This window comes from Osmerus eperlanus, chromosome 6 (assembly GCF_963692335.1).
Source record: "Osmerus eperlanus chromosome 6, fOsmEpe2.1, whole genome shotgun sequence".
NCBI classification, from domain to species: domain Eukaryota; kingdom Metazoa; phylum Chordata; class Actinopteri; order Osmeriformes; family Osmeridae; genus Osmerus; species Osmerus eperlanus.
Genome location: NC_085023.1, coordinates 6,153,108 through 6,173,246, shown reverse-complemented (window position 1 = coordinate 6,173,246; position 20,139 = coordinate 6,153,108). Strand labels below are relative to the sequence as shown.

General features: G+C 44.9%; 2 protein-coding genes across 4 annotated transcripts in view; one reads left to right on the top strand and one right to left on the bottom strand.

Moving 5' to 3' along the window:
* Positions 1-388: 388 nt before the first annotated feature.
* vstm4a (V-set and transmembrane domain containing 4a) lies at positions 389-9,701 on the top strand. Of its 2 annotated transcripts, none has more exons than XM_062463210.1 (8): positions 389-644; positions 2,708-3,169; positions 7,141-7,194; positions 7,352-7,459; positions 7,696-7,729; positions 7,816-7,967; positions 8,172-8,239; positions 9,143-9,701. In XM_062463210.1, the coding sequence occupies exons 1-8, from the start codon at positions 593-595 to the stop codon at positions 9,332-9,334; spliced, it is 1,122 nt and encodes a 373-aa protein (XP_062319194.1). In that variant the 5' UTR covers positions 389-592; the 3' UTR covers positions 9,335-9,701. The 2 variants fall into 2 exon arrangements, with proteins under 2 accessions (XP_062319194.1, XP_062319193.1); XM_062463209.1 differs by having other exon boundaries at positions 393-644; positions 7,693-7,729.
* A 1,896-nt stretch (positions 9,702-11,597) lies between these two features.
* Positions 11,598-20,139, bottom strand: part of wdfy4 (WDFY family member 4) — a 59,617-nt gene continuing 51,075 nt past the window's right edge. For both annotated transcript variants that reach the window (XM_062463207.1, XM_062463208.1), the window contains exons 56-64: positions 19,469-19,687; positions 18,260-18,380; positions 15,509-15,666; positions 15,209-15,367; positions 14,803-14,982; positions 14,455-14,637; positions 13,831-13,933; positions 12,618-12,744; positions 11,598-12,273 (exon numbers count right to left, since the gene is read on the bottom strand). In XM_062463207.1, coding sequence (XP_062319191.1) covers positions 12,210-12,273; positions 12,618-12,744; positions 13,831-13,933; positions 14,455-14,637; positions 14,803-14,982; positions 15,209-15,367; positions 15,509-15,666; positions 18,260-18,380; positions 19,469-19,687 — 1,314 coding nt within the window. In that variant the 3' untranslated portion in view covers positions 11,598-12,209. The remainder of the gene's footprint in view (positions 12,274-12,617; positions 12,745-13,830; positions 13,934-14,454; positions 14,638-14,802; positions 14,983-15,208; positions 15,368-15,508; positions 15,667-18,259; positions 18,381-19,468; positions 19,688-20,139) is intronic.

Below are 20,139 nucleotides of genomic sequence, written 5' to 3'. Positions count from 1 at the left end.
CAGCGTTTTACTGGGGTAGGCTGACAACCACAGCTAAAGACCAGCCCATGCCACTCTGGCCACCAGGCACCAGACAGAGAGGGAGAGGTCCCATACACATAAATACAGCACACACACTCACACACACAGATATACTGTACAGACACACTATTACATCCCTCTCTTTGGTTCATAACAAGCACACTATACAAAGACAGTACACACATAGAGTAAGCGAGAGAGAAAGAGAGAGAGAGCTAGAAATAGTAAGTGTGTGTGTGACAGAGAGAGAGAGAGAGAGAGAGAGAGAGAGAGAGAGAGGAAGAGAGGGAGAGAGAGAGGAACGTTCCTAAAAGAAGGGGGAGTTTCTGCAATAAGTGGGAACAGAGCATGCACTGTTTCATATTACACACAGTGACTCGAGGCAGCGCAGAGAAATAGAGAGAGGAAAGAGAGAGAGGGAGAAATAGAGAGTGAGAGGAGGAGTGAGTGGTGGGCCAAAGTTGGGGTGTGTGACTGCTTGGTGTTGTGAGCAGTCAGGCCCTGTAGCCGATGGTGTCTAGCAGTAGTAACAGTAGTGTAACTGGGTTTATGGATACACAGGCTCTGTAAAATGAACACCTTCTTTGTTGCAGTCCTGGTTCAGATGCACGTCCTGCTGACAGGTAAGTCGTCTGTTAACCTCTCAACACCAAGAGAAAACCAAATCACTAACATTAACAGTGTACCTGACATCTACTCTGGAAACCCATTACTAACTAATGACTAATCCTGCAAGAGAGAGAGAGAGAGAGAGAGAAGAGAGAGAGAGAGAGAGAGAGAGAGAGAGAGAGAGAGAGAGAGAGAGAGAGAGAGAGAGAGAGAGAGAGAGAGAGAGAGAGAGAGAAGAGAGAGAGAGAGAGAGAGAGAGAGAGAGAGAGAGAGAGAGAGAGAGAGAAAAAGAAAAAAAATTACAATGATAATAACTATAACAATAATGTAGGAAATTCTGATGTCTGTGTACAATGTGTGTATTTGTTGACATGCATCACACACGGTACACTGATGCTCTTTGATGTCCTAAACATTTCCCTCTGTGGCCAATGTCAACAAAGCAGACTTGAACACATTCTATTTGGATGTACAGTACAGTACAGTCTGTGGGGCTGGATGTAATGAGCCCATCAGATCTATATCCAAACATTACCCACAGAGAGAAAACTTTGGCAAGGTTTATGGTTCTGTTAATGGAATCTGTACTAAGGTTCTGTAGCAGGATTCTATGTTTGGTTAGTGTTAATAGGTTCTAGTTTATGTGTTTGTTTCTGTTCATGGGTTCTGTATTAAAGCTCTGGAATCTGTATTTAGATTGTGTTGCAGTTTTAATATTAAGGATTCCGTGTTTGGCTTTAGTGCTGCTCTAGTGATCTGTACTAGATTATTTTCATCAATCAACTAAACAAAAACAAACGCAAAACCATATAGATACATTGTATGAAATCTAGATTTTGTTCAACACATAGAAACTAGAAAAAGTTTTTGTTGCGGTCCTGAGAACCTAATAGCATTTGATAAGGCATGGTAGTATGTGTGTAAATACATGTGTAGAAGTAGTATGCTGGTTAGACAGACCCAGAGGGATTCGATACACATAAGATCAAGGAGCAGGAGCACATATGGTCTCTGTTATCTTGTCCTGTGGACCCCTGACCCCCCCCCCCCTCTTCTTTCTCTTCTCTCTCAGAGGGTAGTGTTGGATAAATGCTTCCAACTTGTAGGCTTTCTTCTTACCAACCTCCCTCCCTGCCTCACGGCCTCCCTGCATGCCTCTCCCCTCTCTCCCTGCATGCCTCTCCCCTCTCTCCCTGCATGCCTCTCCCCTCTCTCCCTGCATGCCTCTCCCCTCTCTCCCTGCATGCCTCTCCCTTCTCTCCCTCCCTCAGTCTCTGCCTCCCTCCCTGCATGCCTCTCCCTTCTCTCCCTCCCTCAGTCTCTGCCTCCCTCCCTGCATGCCTCTCCCCTCTCTCCCTGCATGCCTCTCCCCTCTCTCCCTGCATGCCTCTCCCTTCTCTCCCTCCCTCAGTCTCTGCCTCCCTCCCTGCATGCCTCTCCCTTCTCTCCCTCCCTCAGTCTCTGCCTCCCTCCCTGCATGCCTCTCCCTTCTCTCCCTCCCTCAGTCTCTGCCTCCCTCCCTATCTTATTGCCTCATGCCCTACCTACTTTCCCTCCCTCCCTCCCTCCCTCCCTCCCTCCCTGCCTCCCTTCCTACCTCCCTCCATCCATCCATCTCTGTCTCTCCCCTTCTCTTCCTGCATCTGACTGCCTCTCCCTATCCCTCCCCCCATACCTCATTCTCTCCCTCTCTCCTTCTACCCGTGCCTACCACCTTTCCTCCCTAGCCATATTGTATCCAGACTCTGTTGCCTCTGAACACACACAAACACACAGCTTCATCTTGAGGACAATTTGTTATTTTGCAGATTTAATGTGTTTCTGTACGTAAATAAGAGCTGCATGCATCTCTCTCCTCAGTAGGGTTGTGTTGGGGTGTGTAAGCCTACTTTCTCTAAATGCTGTTATTATGTTTAATTGGCAGGTAATCAAACATCTGGGAAAAAATGAGCTCTTGTAGAGCAGGCATTTTTCCATACAATGAGGCAGCTTACTGAATCTATAGCACAATAAAGCAGGCCTGAAAATGAGGGATTACAATACGTGTGTTTGTGAGTGTCTGTGGGTGTTCCCACAGGGGTGTGTGAGGCCCTGAACGTGACCGTGACCCCGGCGCCGGTCGTCATGGTAACAGAGGGGGCCAATCTGACGCTGTCGTGCCTGGTGTCACAGAGGAAGAGGGTAAACAGCCTCCTGGTCCTCCGCTGGCTCTACTCTCCTCCCCCACCTCTCCCTCCGCCTTCCCCTCCTCTTCCTCCTCTCCCTCCACCCCCCTCTCCTCCACCTCTTCAACCCCCAGAGGTGCTGATTGTCAAGGTGACGATGAAGAGGACTAAGCTGTATGGGAACTTCACGCGCAGGTTCCCACAGCGCAAGTTCCACCTGTACGAGGAAGTGGAGGGGGAGGTGTACCGCCTGTCGGTACTCAACGTGACAGGGACTGACGGAGGCTGCTACACCTGTAGAGTCCAGGAGATACGCAAACACAGAAACATCTGGAGGGCTTCGTCCAATGGCACCGCAGCCACCCATCTTACAGGTAAACACCTGAACGCACACATGAACACACGTACAAACACACACATCTGTACACACATCTGAACATACACTTCCACACGCTCACATATATGTGTTAAACATACACACAAACAAAAGTTACATTAGCCTGCTAGCACACAAACAAATTATGTATAGGTAAATGTTCAGACTATTAAACACATGTGCTGTACCCACCAGACCACACTTCCTGAAAGATTAGGATTGGCTGTGAGGTGTGAGTGACGTCGACTGTGAGGCTAGTTAAGGATGGAGGGTCAGAATATCAACAGGACAGCTGTTTCCTGTAGGCTGTCTCCTCAGCCAGGTGTTGAGAGTCACACCTGTCTCTGAGGAGCAGACAGGATGATCTCCCTCCGTACGTTAGCCACAGGTCACTCCTCACACCAACTACGAACTCACTGAAACTACTAACCAGTCACGCTGAGAATGGATGATGTGTCTCAATGTTATCAGAGAACACTCCAAGCCTCACACCCCAGCACACACACACACATATATGCGTTCACAATCACACACATGCACACACATTTCCAGTCTGTGTGTTACAGCTGCCAAGTAACACAGTGGTGGTCTGTCACAGTGAGGAGCCAGAGGCTAGGGAGGCCTGGTACTGACACACACAAAACATTTATCCTGGCTTCACTAATGGAGACCTTCCCCGGAATACCCTTACAGAGACAAGACTCGCACGCTCACAGGCACACACGCACCGAGTTGAAGGGGCAAAGAAGAGAGAGGAAGAAGAGGAGAGAAAGAGAGGCAAATAGAGAAAGAGATGGAGAGAAGAGAGTGAGAGACATAAACAGATAAAGAGAGAGAAAGAGAGGTGGAGGAAGGTTGCCAAAAATGTGTATGAAAAACAGAAGCATCATTGGTTGTATTTCTGTGAATGGTCTTTTTTTTCTGTAAGCTGAGTTGGTGTGTGTCTCGATGTGAGTGTGTGTCTGTGTGACTGTGTGTGTCTCTATGTGACTGTGTGAGTGTGTGTGTCTCTGTAAGTGTGTTAAATGTGAGTGTGCGTCTCTGTGTGAGTCTGCGCCCAGTCTTCTGCCGTTTCCATCTCAAAACAATGAGCTCACGCAGCCAGGAGCCTGCTCCTCCACCACATCACCCGCTGCCTGTGGGCCAGAGGAAGTGCTGAGTACGTTTAAAAACAACTGCCGTGCATGACGTCAGCGGGCACAACCTGCAGTTAACCGCTGCAAGAACTTTTACTCATTTGGACCAGTTTATACTAAGACACAGAAGCAAACTTCATTCATTATTCCTGCGTCACCAAATCAGTGTTCTACTCCCGAACACGTTCTCCTGCTTGTAGGCAACAAATTGAGATTCTGCCCTGAAAGAGCGATGTTCCTCATAGTTTTCTTAGCTTCCAGAGCTAGTCTGGAAGACAGTGAGGCAGGAGGAGTTTTACGCGACTACGCCCTGTCTGCCTTCACTACAGGGGAAGCCACATGGCCTGCTCCTCACCTCAGGCATCTTCACCACCACCAACCACAGATACAGACACACAACGCTCAATGTATCCTAGCACTGTAGTGTTTTTTAGTTTAGGTTACACAAATCTAACAAATAACCTAGCCACAACTTAATAATGTATTGTACTGTATTCATTTTACAGACGCTTTTATCCAAAGTGACCAGGGGTGGGGGTGGGGAACTGAACCTGCAACCTCTTGATTTGCAGTCTACCACTGAGGTATACTCATGACTCAACTTCCACACAACCTCTACCATGAACTTACCGTAGGAGCATAACCTTCTCACAACCTTCATTCAACATTCAATGAGCTTAAATACACACACATCATTACAGCAATACTTTCAACTAATGTTTCAGCAAAACAACAGACAACCATGCAACCCTAAAGCACCCTACACCACAAACACCCAAACAGAGGGAGCAGCTTTGTTAAAACAAAGAGAAGAGAAGAAGGAATCATAAAATCGGAAGTGTGGTTGACCCCCCCACCCCACACACCCAGTACAAAGACATTTAGTCTCCATAAGCAAGCCCCCTCCTGCTGTGCTGTCCTGAGTGTGGAGAACTGGAGATGGGAGTCAGATGTAACTATCATGGGGTCAGATGGCTGAACGGTTAGGGAGTCAGGCTATTATTCAGAAGGTTGTTGGTTCGATTCCCGGCCGTGCAAAATAACATTGTGTCCTTGGGCAAGGCACTTCACCCTACTTGCCTCGGGGAGAATGTCCCTGTACTTACTGTAAGTCGCTCTGGATAAGAGCGTCTGCTAAATGTAAATGTAAACTATTGCCCACAGTCTCACCTCAGTAGCCTGCCTCCATTGGTCTGCCTCCATGTGGCTTGCTTCCAGTGTACCCTGCCTCTAGTGCCCTGCCTCTAGGTGCCCTGCATCCAGTGTGGCCTGCCTCCAGTCCTCACTCTGCACTTTATGGTCCAGCCAGAGGCTGACAGCACCTTCTCTCCGCCAGGCCAGACAACAGTACACAGACAGCACTGTTACATCACTTCTCTTTAACCGACACAGAGTGAAGCTGACCCCAGACACTCCCTTGGGATATTCTGGTGATTTCCTGGCTCAGCAGAAGCTATCAGGAGGCCTGGACTCCTTCCCCAGTACCGAGCAGAACAGTGAGATGAACTACAGCGGGACCTGCAGAACAACTTCAGATGAAATACAGTGAAGCTAAGATCCACTTGCTCCAGAATTTATTTTTACCATTCAGCACAAAAATATATTTTACATTCATTATTTAAAAACCTTTTTCGTGAGAAGATTGGTTTTAAGGTCAAATCAAACTAACAGCTTTCAGATTAGTGCAGAAATGCAGTTTTGAGCATGTGTTGACATACTGCTATGGTTGTGCTGAGCTCTGGACAGCCTGGGCCAGATGTGGAGTTTGTAGGGAGACGTGTTGCTCTGTTGTTTATACTGGCTGTATGTCAAAGATAGGAGCGAAGGGGCTCACATCAATGTGTGTATATTCTTATGTCTAAGTCAAATGTAGCAGTTTCCTGTGTGTGGTTTCATACGGGGTAAAGGTCTCATTTATGGTCTAATACAGTGTGCTACAGGAGAACCAGAGAAAATTCTAGTAGAGGTAGAGAGGTAGAGAGAGAGAGAGATGTTACTGCTGCATTCCTGGTGAGCAGAACAGAGATGTGTATGAGGGGTGTTCAGAGTGGCTGGTGAGTCCCATTGTCACTTAGCTACCATCAATGAAACAATTTACCTTCACCTAACAAAAGCATGTTGCTACTTTATTACCAGTTTTCTTGTGGGCAGCCTGTCCTTCATGAATAATATTCTGCAGTGTATATACTTTTTTTTTTACTCCAATACTTTATATTTTGTGTACTTTGTAAACAAAGTGACAGAATATTTTCTCTGCCTGCTAAAGACCCTGCAAGATAAGCAAGGAGATGATGCTTCTGTGGTGTAGTGGAGTGTGTCGGTGTTGATGATTTAATGAGTGTTTATCATTGCCAATGTTACAAAGACATATTAAAAGCCCATTTCCCAGGCCAGGGGCTAAGTAGTCTGCTGTGCCTCTCCTCCACCTCAATCCACTGTAGATGCCCTTGGCCCACACTGAAAACTCATCAAATATGCTCCCTCTCTCTCTCTTATAGACAGAAAGACACACATACAAACCCCAGTTGAACCCAGACAGAAGGGGAACCCCCCTCCTGCTCTGAAGAAGCAAGGATCCCGTTGCTGTGTGTTTTGTATGTGCGTGCGTGCGCCTGCGTGTGTGTTTATGTGCATGTTTGACGGATGGTAGTTTTCTGTCTTTGCCTTCGTAAGCGTGACAGCGGTTTGGATATTTCTAGAAACCACCATCTTGTCCTGCCTCCTTGGGTGAATGTACCGAGACGGAACCATATAACCCAGATTCAACCTTACGGTGCTTTCCAACCTCAACATTGACAAAAAGTATACAGTGCATGGTGTTTCTGTCTTTCAGTTCACGTCACTCCTGAGGAAAGCAGCAGTGAAGGGGTGTGGCGTATGTTTGAAGGTAAATTCATTGTTCTCTCAATTTTTTCTTACTCACTTCCAATATATTAGTATATTGGTATGGTGTTGATGTAATTTGTATACCTGTTGTGCATCGATAATAAAGTCAACCTATTTCATGTGCACCTGTGTGTATCTTACCTCTGGTTCTGTTCCAGATGTGTACCTGTGTGCAGTGTTGATCTGCTCCCTGGGTCTGCTCTCCATGTTTCTGTTCACTCTGGTTCTGGCCTGCCAGTATCTTCACACCAGACACAGGCTCAAAGGTACAGAACAGCCTTCCTCCCAGACCCATGTTAAGAGCTACCAAACTCCTAATACAAACTAAGCTAAAAGCCACTCTCTTACCACAACATCTCCCAAACCTGATGCACATGCTTAGACACAAGCTTAACATGACAGAATGACATTTAGTTTTGGGAACCAATAACATTTGTGTCAAAATGATGTCAAGTATTGAGCGACCTCTGTGGCCCTGATCTCTCCTCTCACCTTTCAGCAGCCAGTTACTACCTGGTTAAGAGCCCAGACAGCAGGTGAGATGTTTAGTCATGCTCAATCAAAGGCGGTGTGTTTAAGACAACTCTCAAGAAGCTAAATGTTTCTACATCTTATCCTCCAGCTCTGGGGAAACAGTGACCAGCTCAATTAGCTCCTCCAGCTCCTCCCCTGGGACACACAGGAAAGAGCTGAGACACAAGAAGCAGGAGAGGAGAGACAAATCAAATGTACTCAGAGAGCCAGAGGAAAGACCCCCGTACATACTAACTAAAGGTAAAATACCATAGACTATGGACCTTCGCTCACACCATCTAAGACTCATGTCCACAGAGATTGTGACACACAAGACAACACATAGCCTCGTTCTCTTGGATAGCTTTGAAATGGAACAAGAAAACCCTGATGGGAGAGAAGATGCTGTGATTAGAATTAGGCTTCTGACCCATGACCTCAGCTCTGCCTCCTTTATATCTTTAGCACCTGCCATTTCTCACCGACCACGGAAACCCAGACGGTTAAAGAACAAACCACAGAGATCCATCACAGTAAGAACTCATTAGTTCCTCCTACACCATTTAGAGAAAAAGTTTAATTATTACAATTGTTACATGTGAGTCTGCCTATAGAGTTACACCTCTCTCCTGCAAATGTTTATTTCATGTTTATCTTGCGGGAGAATGGTAAGGATTTACTATTTGTCCATGTTAGTCACAATATGTAGGATGTACTTTCTTCATTAGAATCCTATATCATATCAGTGTTGTATTCCCAGGAATGTATATGCTGATATGATACAGGATTTTCAAAAAGTACGACAGTTCTACAGACTGTGACCAACAAACAATAGTGAACCAATCCATTCCTCCCACAATCTTCAAAGACATGTCTCCAGATTTATTTCATGTAATTTTTCACGAGTTGTATTCAGAACAGAGTGTACAGGCCTCTTTACTACCACAGTTATGTCTGCCTCTTCCTCCAGTTATGATCCAGATTAATCTATTTAGCTATTAAGTATTTAGTTAGGGACCTTTTTCTTTATTTTGCATATATATACAGTACAAATGCTATAAAGTACCATGTACAGTACAGAGAAGGATACTCAAGGAGAACGATTGGTTGTTGAAATTCAGGGGGATTTTTGTACAATGTACCATTTTGATTTGTTGTAATTAGACTACTGTGACTGATTGGCTGCAGTATGTGAATGTGTACCCTGCACGAACCATGCGGATTGGATTAGAGGTACAGGAAAGGATTCTAGAACACAGAACAGATCTCCTCTCAGACGGAATGTTCACAGATGAGACGGAACGTTCCGGTGAAGCATGTAAACAAGTAAATAACAGAACTAGCACAGTGAGGGAGGAGTGTGTGCTTGGCTCATTTAAAAAAAACAAACAACAAAAAACACGAGTCTTTGATCTCTTCTTCCCTCCCCTCCCCAGCCACGGGTGTGTGAGACAGACACTCTGACATATGCAGAACTGGAGCTGGTCAGACCAAAACCTGTGGAGCCTTCCTCCCCTCCTGCAACCACTGCCTCTGCCCCAGCCCCAGCTTCTCCCAGCCTCGCGTCCCCAGCCTCCAGCCCTGACACCATCTACGCTCAGATCCTCTTCCAGGAGAAACAAATGTAGAGAGATGAAGCAGTAGATACCACAGGCACCTCTGAGGAACATCGCCAAAGAGACCCTTGAATCCCCTGAGATCCTCTCAAAACAAAATCCTCTATTTATGAAACTTTTGCGTACATACTTGCCTTACAATGCCAGATGCAACACAAGACTGTGTGTTAATACAACAAGTTTAAACAAGGAGGCATCCAGATAATTAAATTGATTATGATTGAAATGTTACAGGAAATCTAATGTAGGTTAGGTAACCAACAGCAATGACTGGTACAGTAATAATACTCAACCATCTCATTTTAACCTGTGAAACTTTTAGAAAGACTTTTCAATCATGTTACACATATTACCTGTTTAAATAAACAGATATACTGTATGATGCTTCAATCCACTTCAGTTGTCATTGTTTGGTTTAAGACCTTTACAGCTGCATGTTGATTTCCTCAGAACTCTCGTGGGAGTCTGAAACATTCATAAATATGCTAGACCAAGGTCTGAGGATGCTAAGACAACCGTATTACCAGGGTTATAACTGGTCTGAGGATGCCAGGACAACCGTGTTGCTAGGCAACCAAGTTAATGCCATATTGAGACATGAAGACTAGATGAGAAGATGCTGTGAAACCTGGATGCAGCAGGTGACATGGCCCAAAACACACCAAGGTGAAGGTGGAAGCAATTTTGTGAAGGTCAGCAATGAGGGATGGACTGTAGGGAGTTGTGTGGAGGAAGAAAGAGAGAGAAAGATATAAAGCAAGAGAGACCAACCCTCCCCCAACAGTTCAGACCCAATGACTAGGATGAACCCACTAATGACTACATTTATTCAAATTAGACTAATTGTAATCATGGTTAATAATTAGCTTTACAGTGCATTATAATTGGGTTAGGCTACAAGATGGTTCTACCTAGGTGCAATAATTTATTTGATTGAATTATTCTGAGGAACCCAATAGTTTGACATTTAATATCATAAAACCAGTGGTGCTTAGAGAATGGCAATGGCCAGTGTCTGCAGAGAAGGTCATCGCTGGCTTTCTCTGAGAATTATGAGAGCCATTTTCCACTCTATTAAACTACTCCACTTAGCACAATTAGCCATATGCACAAAGGTTAAAGAGTGAGACCTCCCCCTTTTAAAAGAGAGGGAGGAATAGAAAGATAGGAGGGGGGGAGGGAAAGAGACAGACGGAGGGAGAAAGACAGGAAGTGAGAGGGAGAGAAAAAAAGAGAGGGAAAGAGAGCGAGAAATGGAGCGAGAAAGAGAAAGCAAGAGAGAAAGAGACATGGTAACAAAAATATTTTTCCCCTCAATATCAATTGTGTTTCCTTTATCAAAGACGTTTGTGTTCTCCAAGTCAAGACTGACCATGTTCAGTTTATTTGTACAGATCTAGGCACTGTATAACTTTAAAAGTTAAAGAAGGAGAGTGAAAAAATGTAGAGAGATGGGGGGGGGTGGGGTTGGTTGATCTTCACCAGAGATCTGTTGTTGTGGTGCAAGTGTGTGATCATCTGTGGTCTGGCTAATGAGACAGCAATGCTCTCTGGGTATTCTGGTGTGGGCTCTGAGAACATGCATGTGGTTGGCCAACTAGAGACACACCCAAAGGGGGGGGGGGGGTCAGAGAGAGAGAGACAGAGACAAAAGGGGAGATAGGGAGAGGGGGGAAGAAAAGGGGAAGAGAGAAAAAAAGAAAGAGAGATGGAAGACAGAGACGGGAGGGAGGGGGAGAGAGAAAGAAAGAGAGCGTGAGAGATAAAGAGAGAGCGAGAGAGAGAAAGACACTTCAGATCAGATCACAAACCCACTCAGACACACACACACACAAATCCACATACGTACACACAACTAAATAATTCCAAACACATAACTGAAAGCATGCTGTAACAAAACAAAGATCAAACATCCTGTATTTCACAGCAAGCGGACTAAACATGGTACCACAACAATCACACAGCTACACAATATGCCAGACTATAAAAACACAGACAGGAAATGTGTGTGCGTTAAATCACGAATGAAATGGACGCAAGGAAACAAGAATAACAAAGCCAGCTCAGTGTTAAGAGAACAAAAGTCTAGTCACCAGCCACACTGTGTGCCCTTGTACAGCCTTCCCCCCAACCACATCTGTGTGAGACCATGGGAAACTTAGTTCCTGCTTTGATGTTCACTACTAAGTTCCCCCATGTGTGAGAGTTCTCTCAGCACTCATCAAGAGTAAAAAAAAAAAAGAAGAAGAAATTCACTATGTGACCGAAAAAAAGATCAATTAATAAAAATCCTTTATTTACATGCATTTTCTGAATTTGATATTGTCCTTCCTCATCAAAGTACATGTCAGTATCAAACACATTCAAATATGATTTGCAAATCATTTGCATATAATTGGATTCTATGTTGAAACTCTTCTACCAACTCACCCACCTCACCAACACACCCTCCTGTACTATGTTAGCTTTACCTAAACTCTGTTCAAACTTAAATGTGCCACAAGTTCTAAATGAAACGCCCTTCCTTGAAAGCGACAGACGCAAAGCTCAACCTGCTCCTGGTCTTAGACTAGGATCCGATACTGTGTCCCAAACATGTAATTTGACTAGGTCCTGCTTTCCAAGTAACAAGTGAGGTAAGGTAGACAGTAAGGGACAACTTTAGGTCATATTTAGGGTCATGGTCGGGGTGTTGTTCAGGTCATTGTCAGGGTCATAGTTGGGGTCATATTCAGGGTCATTCAATACAGATTTGAGAGGAAACTAAAGCCAACTGGTGAACCTGTGTAGAAGCTCTGAGAGGTGATCTCCAGAATTCTGACATTCAGGTGTGTGCCTATAGTTTCAGGCTGGGTGGAGGGTGCTGGGTAGTGGCTGCCTCCAGCTGTCACTCACAGGTCCAAGTGAAGACCCGGCCCCAGGCATCCCCCACTAGCAGAGTAGCATGTGTCCTGTACAGGCAGATTGTAGTGCTGTAGTTACTGAGATGTGTGTGGGGGTGATTATTTGTATTGTTTATATGTTTTATGGCTGTATGTGTGGGTGTCTGTGGGTGTGTGACTGGATGGGTGCGTGTGTGTGCTACCATACCTGGACATGGCCAGAGTGTGTGTGTATGTGTGCTACCATACCTGGACATGGCCAGAGTGTGTGTGTATGTGTGCTACCATACCTGGACATGGCCAGAGTGTGTGTGTATGTCTGCTACCATACCTGGACATGGCCAGAGTGTGTGTGTATGTGTGCTACCATACCTGGACATGGCCAGAGTGTGTGTGTATGTCTGCTACCATACCTGGACATGGCCAGAGCTGTGATGGCCGGGTTGTTCTTGTAGCGTCGTCGTGACACTGCCTGACTACGGTTCAGCTCCCTACACAACACCAGGTAACGCTCCCAGCCTGCACCCTTACACACTCCCTCTGGACAGGAGAGAACACACATGCAAACACAGACAGCACACACACACAGGGAGTCAGCTTAAAAGCACAGGAACCAGGACAAAAATAACAAAGCAAATCAACCTAAAGTGGATCTGTTACATCAGGGTCTAGTGATGTTTTGACTTTTGCCCCCCAACACCTGATGAGCATGTAAAACATGGACAGTCAGGCAGGAATTAAAACATGCATGTTTGTACCTGCGGTCAGTGGACAGATAAAGTGAGAAAAATCCCTCTAATATAGAACTCTGTGTAACGGCAGGACGTGTCCCAATGTAATTTACCCCTGTAATACTCCTATGAGCTGACGCCAAGCTTGGAACCAATGCACCATCGGCAAATTGGATTTGGGTATTATTGCTTTCCAAATTACACACACACACACAAACACACACACACACACACACAGATGCACACACACGCACAAATGCATGTACGTACACAGACAAATGCACGCACACATACACACACACGCATCAGCAGGATTGCTCATCAGTGTACACCGGCTCTATGTTTAATAACTTTATAACAGTGTAATTCCTTACTGCTAGCTAGGGCTGGGCTACCACTATAAACTCTCATCTCTCAGGTTCATCCCTCTGTTTCATCCTCATTTAAGGACTAGGTAGGCTACTGCATGTAATTGGATGTCTATGGAAGTTGTTAAAAAAAGTTATATGTACTGTATGGAAGATACACATTTGTGTATGTGTGTGTGAGGAAAGGAGTGAGAGAAAGTGTAGTAGGTGTGCATGTCTATGTTCTGGTCTTGTTTAGTAAACTAAGACAAATTGACCTGTGGTGACATTTTCTTTGGACCCAATTTAGGGGGGGGGGGGGGGGTTGTAAAGCTACAATTACACTAAGGGTTAAGGTTAGGGTAGGGGTTAGGGATAGCACTATTTTGAATGGGAGTGACTTGTTGGTTCTTCCGAGATGGGAAAACAAATGACTGCAGAGACAGAGAGAAAGAGAAAAAAAATAAGGGAGGGTGTGTGTGCACTTGTGTTTGTGTACTTCTACCTGTGTGTATGTGTGTGAGAGTGAATGTATGGGTGAACCTTACCCTCCATGTGTATGCTGTCTGGCTCGTGCTTCTCCAGGCCTGAGGAGCTGGGCTCCTCCACAGAGAGAGCCGGTGGAGCTCTGGTGTACTCTGTCCTCCAGATCTGACCCACACAGTCCAATATCACCATACCATACAGGTAAATACACATACTGTACATGCTAAACTTGTAAACATGTGTGTTTGTGTGTGATTGTGTTTAGGTGTGCGTGTGTTGAATAAGTCAAGGGCACTGATTAGACAAGTTTACTTTAGACCTGACTTATTGTTCTCTTGTAAAGCGGCAGTATCTGTTGGTATTTTTGTTAACATATACTGTATACACACACACACACGCACACATGCCACACAAGAACCATATACTTGTATTAGAGCCAAGATGGCTGCAAGGCTAATACCAATATAATGAGTGCCATGTTTGAACCCAGTTTTGCTGCATCTCATTCACACCTATTATTGTGAGTGATGAGAACATTTATGGGGACACTGTGGCTCTCATTATACATTCTCTATGCTTCTCTGTTTTCTATTTCTATTTCTGTCTCTCTCTCTCTCTCTTGCTCTCTCAATCTCTGTACCCCTTAACTCTCTCTCTCTTTCACACACACAAACACAATCTCTTACCCGTATGATGCCGTCGGCGCAGCCCGTGACAATGACATTACGTGCGTCCCACTGGTTCCTCTGAGTGAAGCACACACACGATATGTTCCCTGAGGGTCCGTAGGAGGTGTTGAGCCAGGTCAGCAGCTGGCCCTTCATACTCCACAGGTAGAGCGAGGAGGCTGCACATGACGCTATCTCCCCCTGGAGGGAGAGCGATGGTTTAACACAGACACACATGCTCACACGCAGGGGGGAGAGACAAGCCAGGGAGAGGGAGAGCAGAGAGAGAAGTAAACTCACAGAGAGGGAGGATTGGGAAAGAGAGAAGCCGTGGAGAGAGAGAAGGGGAGGGAGGGACGGACTCACGGTGAGGTCGTTGACAGCCAGGGCGGTGATGCCGGCCTCGTGGCCAGACAGCTGGGCCACGTAGCTGAGCTCCTCCAGGTCCCACAGGATGCAAGTGTGGTCCTCAGACCCACTCACGATTACACTGTGCACCTCCGACACCGCCACACATGTCACGCTGTCCGTATGGCCATACAATGCCTGTGAGGAGGGTGGGGGGGCCGTGTGGGGGGAGGGAGAGTAAGTAAAGGGAGACAGATAAAGTGTGGTGAAGGGTATGTAGAAAGGGGGCAATAGATTGGAGGATAGGGGGGGGGGAGAAGATGGTTAGAGAAAGAAAGTTGGGGGGTAGAAAGGGAGAGAGGTGTAGATATTCCTGCAGAAATTTTGCATTTCTTCTGGCCCAAATTCAACTGAACTCACTGACCTGTCTGAGTTTCATGTGAATGAGTTTCTCCTTGCTGACCACCACATCCCACACACACACCACAGTGCTGGTGCCCGATGTGACTACGGTGGTCTGGTTGGGACAAGCAGCACACAGCGTCTCCCCCCAATCACACAGACTCTCACACACAGCAAAGATCTGAAATGGTGCACACACACACACACCCCAGACACAAACACATACACAAACATTTTTTATATACTGGGTAAAGTCAAGTATTTGGCTGTAGCTGGTGTCAGTCAGACACAGATATGCCTGAAGGTCTGCCTCCATGTCTACCTTCTCTGTAGAGTAGCTTCCAAAGGCACAGCTGTTGTCAGGGAAACCCCAGCAGAAGAAAGTAGTGAACAGAGGAGGGAGCAGGAGATGGTTCTTCTCCAGGACTAGAACCTCCTTCTCCAGACACAGAACCTGACCCACAGACCCTCTCAGCAGCTCTGCAGAGGACGAGGGAGAGAGACAGACAAAGGGGCAGAGAGAGAGAAAGAGGGTAAAAGACATAAAGTGAAAGATAAAGAGACAAAGTAAGGGAGAGTGGAATATCCCACTCAAACCACCCCCGCCCGCCTCTCTGCGTCCTGGTGGGTGTGGCCTCAGTCAATGAAGGCAGGCAGGTCACCTGTGGCAATTTTCTTTGTTTTGAAGCTGTCTGTTCTCATGTACTTTCCTTACCTCCAGTCATTTGATCTGTGTCCATGACATGCAAGTTTCCTTTGATTTGAATGCATTCATAGAAGCTTTAGGTGTCTGTATTGTTTACTGTATGATTCCGTTTCTGAACTAAAGGTTCTGTATTTATTCTTTGGTTTACAAAGTTATTATATTTGAAGTTGCAGCAAGTTACTTATTGTTGGACTATTATGGACATATGTTTAGCGTTATCTTCTCCTGTTTCTTCTGTTATCAGACTAAGCAGACTGAATTAACTTGAATGAACTAAATCCATAATAAAAGACTGGATCGGAACCCCTGGCCGTGCTCATTTGTCCTGACAGACAAACAGTTGAGTTGATGATGTCCTTGGAATCAGACTAGCTAGGTGATATCAGTAGCCCTACAATAGCAATATTCTTGAGAGCGAGAGAAACAGTGAGAGACAGAGATAGAGATAGACAGATGGCAAAAAAAAGGTGACCACAGAACTTGACTGTTACAGATAACTGAATCAACCACCAGCCCAGCTAACAAGAAACTTAACTGAGACATTGTGACGTTCCCCTAAGGTCTTTCAGAGGTACTGAATGTCACCTTTTTGGGACATTATAGGTACAATCATAAAGTGTGAGTGGGGAACATTGTGAATGTACAAACGTCTAAAACAGGCTGTAACATTCAGTACCGTAAGACCTTAGGAAACATTGCAAAAGTCCTAGGTACGTTTCTGACACTTTCTGAAAACGTAATTTTAGGTAATACGCATAACGTTACTTATAGTAGTAATAGAGAATCTAATTGTGTGTACGTTCAAGCAACTTTTATAACGTCACTATATAACAGGACTAACATAACTAAAGGACATTCAAAGGCCCCCACATTTCTACTTCCTGAATAGACTTAGGACGTAACTTTCGTCAGCTGACACCACAGGTACGTAACCATGACTTTGTGGAGAGTAAAATAACACTGAGGTCACTTCCTGGAACGTAACTTTGGGGAGTTGGGAGTCAAAAGGCATGCTTCTGAAACTGTATACTACTCTCAATGTACATTTCAAGTACATGTACTAACATACATTTAACATTACCGTTTTGGCCCCATGCAGTAGATCTGTTTTGACTCTGAACACCGTACTGTTAAAACTATGCACTTCTGATCCTTGATCTTCTGCTGTATTTTCTATATGCACTATTTGGACATAGCTATGGACAAAGGTGTCTGCTAAATGAATAAAATGTACATTCAAAATATCTGTGTATAAATTATATATATCTCTGTGTTCGTATATGCAAATACAAATACCAAACTACCAAGTATGAGGCTGAACTCCAAGCAGGCTGTAGCTACATGGGAATGCAGTACCTGGTTAGATCAAGGTGAAGAACTAGAGCAGCTTTCATGAGGACATCACATTAAAAGGCTGCTACTGAACTTCTGCTGGAATTCATTATGAGGATCATATAAAACTAAGCAATTAAGCTTCTGTCCTAGTTTACACTGATGCTACACTCTCTAGGGGTACAAATGCTGTGTGTGTGTCTGTGTGTGTACGAACCTCTGCTCTTTGTGTGTGTGTCTGGACCCATAATTGCACCTGTAATTGACCTATTCATGCAGCAGCAGGGAGGAAATCGTTTTTTCCCGTCACCAGTTTCAGCCACCCTTCAAATCCCCAGGAAGTACCAGACGAGGGTTAGGACTCCACTTATTCATCTACTTATTGATCACATACGCACACGCGAGCGCACACGCGAGCGCACACACACACAGAGATGTGTTATGAGATGGCATCCCTGTCTGAGCATTATAAACCACACTTATTCATCTCATCTCCCTGTGAGGGCCTCCAGGGACATTCCTACGATTATTAAGTCAAACTCAGCAGCCGAGGACTCATCTCCATACAGGAGGTGGAGCAGATGAACTCCCTCTCCAAGCCTGGCCCCGGACGAGCACACTCTAAATGAGTCTACAGACGTCTAGCCAGGAAGTCGCTATTGCTCCCTGTGGAGATGAGGGGCCACATCATCTATATGAGGCAATTGAAGCAAAGTGCAAAATAAAATAATGGAAGAGGGGGAAATAGGGTTTTTAATGGTGTGGAATAAGGTGACTATGATTGATTAAATGTGTCTGTTTATTCTCTCACGTACTCTACTGTATACACATAGCATGATGCTGTGGTACAAGTGATCAGGGTTTGGTGCAGCTTGATTTTTCAATGTCCTCAAAAGCTGAATACATCTGAAAGGTTTGTTTAAATACATTGTCTATCTGACAGAATCTATCTGTCTATGATGCCATTCAAACGTAGTTCTAAATATCTACCCTGGTAAAAAATGTTTTTGGACCTGTCATATATAAATTATATACCTTTAAATGGCTGGACGGAGGGCTTGAGCTTGTCCAGTTTGAAGAAGAAAGGCGTGGGATTGGTTGATGCTGGCGCCTCCTTCTTGGAGCCGCTGCGAGGGGGGTGAGGCTTAGAGAAGAGCTGGAGGACCAATAAATCATCCATGAAAGTTAAGACTCATCCATTGAGATACAACTTGGCAGACTCTGCAACACTTAACATTAAAGTTATGTTAATTCCTATGCAACTACATACTACTATGTAATACATACTGTACCAATAGTAAAACATTGTAGGTACTTAGGAATTTGTATGTACTTAAATGGTATTAAGTGCTTTGTATGTACTTAAATGGTATTAATTGCTATAATTGGTGGTAGTATTATTATTAGTAGTAGTAGTAATACTAGTAGTAGTAGTATATACTTTATTGATCCCCAAGGGGAAATTGTGTGACATCATTCGGTTATTACAAAAGTATAAGAAATAGTATGTGGAAAGAGTATGGGGTAAGAGTAGAAAGCCAAAGAGAATGTTGTAAAGGAGCAGTTGATAGTTGTGTAACCAAAACAAGTTCAATTTTAACATCCACCTACTCCTGGAAAAACCCAACCTCCCTCATATCAAGTTTCACTTGTGCAATAATGAATACTGACAAATGGTAATGAAGTATAACTACATAGCAGTTATTGATGTAACTACAATGTAACTACAGGTATTGCTATGTAGTAACAAGGTAGATAATGTAACCTTAATGTGAAGTGTTACCGAGTAGAGTAAAGAGAAGAGTAGCCCTTTATTTATCCCTGAGGGTAAATCGGACTGTTAAAACAACAGGGTCAACAAAATATGCAACAAGGGCAACCAAGTATACAGACAAGACAACAAAGGCAGCAACATGTACAAAATATAGAGTGTACTGCATTGAATCAAATACACATCTACAAAATACAGTCTATATTACCCATCCAGAGCATATCTAAGGCTATAGACCAGGGGTCTCCAACCCTGTTCCTAGAGATCTGGCACACCCAATTCTAATAATTAGCTGGTTGATAAGGTAACTAGTGTTGAATCAGGTCAAATAAGTGTGGTTGGAGCAAAAAACAACGGGCAGATAGATCTCCAGCGACAGGGTTGGAGACCCCTGCTATAGACTAATAACACAAGGGGGATTAAGACATTAAAGAATAACAAATTATGAAACTGGAATGTCTCCAGCCAGCTACCTGTTTGGGGACCTGGCCGAAGTTGCTGACGTATCCCAGGATGGTGTTCCTAATGAGGGGGTCCAGGAGGGCGTCCTGGCTCCGGGGCCTCTGGGGGGCGTAGAAGTAGGGGTGGAAGGTGTTCAGGCTCTCCACGGCTGCAGGCCCCAGCTGGCGGTGGCCGAAGATCAGGTCGATCCACAGGTGCAGGTGGTTGCTCACGTACTCACTCTCCAGGGCCTGGGGGTGGGGGGGTTGGGGTGAACCACTCATGCTGGTGAACGCTAGCGATTGGTTATGGCAGATCCGAGTGACTCTGGGCAGATCCAATCGTTTTAAACTTCAACAGAGTACCTGCCTTCAAGGAAGTTAACGCTTGTCAATGGAGCGATCCCAGACCCTCTGTACAAACGAAATGTACGAGGGTCTGGTTAGGACCAGGCTAATGTATGGTAGCTGCCTGGTATGCTATTAATTATGAAAACAACAATACAATCCTTTACACTGGTTCCCCATAGCCAGTGGAGGGTTGCAATATAATACAGTATATGGCACATATGTTGGTATATTATGTATGAAAAACGATTCAAACACAAAAATAACTCTTCACAGTCAGTGGGGGGTAGGAGTGTGGAAAGGAAAAACTGATTGTCCAGCAGACAGACTTCTTATGAATCTTATAAAACATCAGT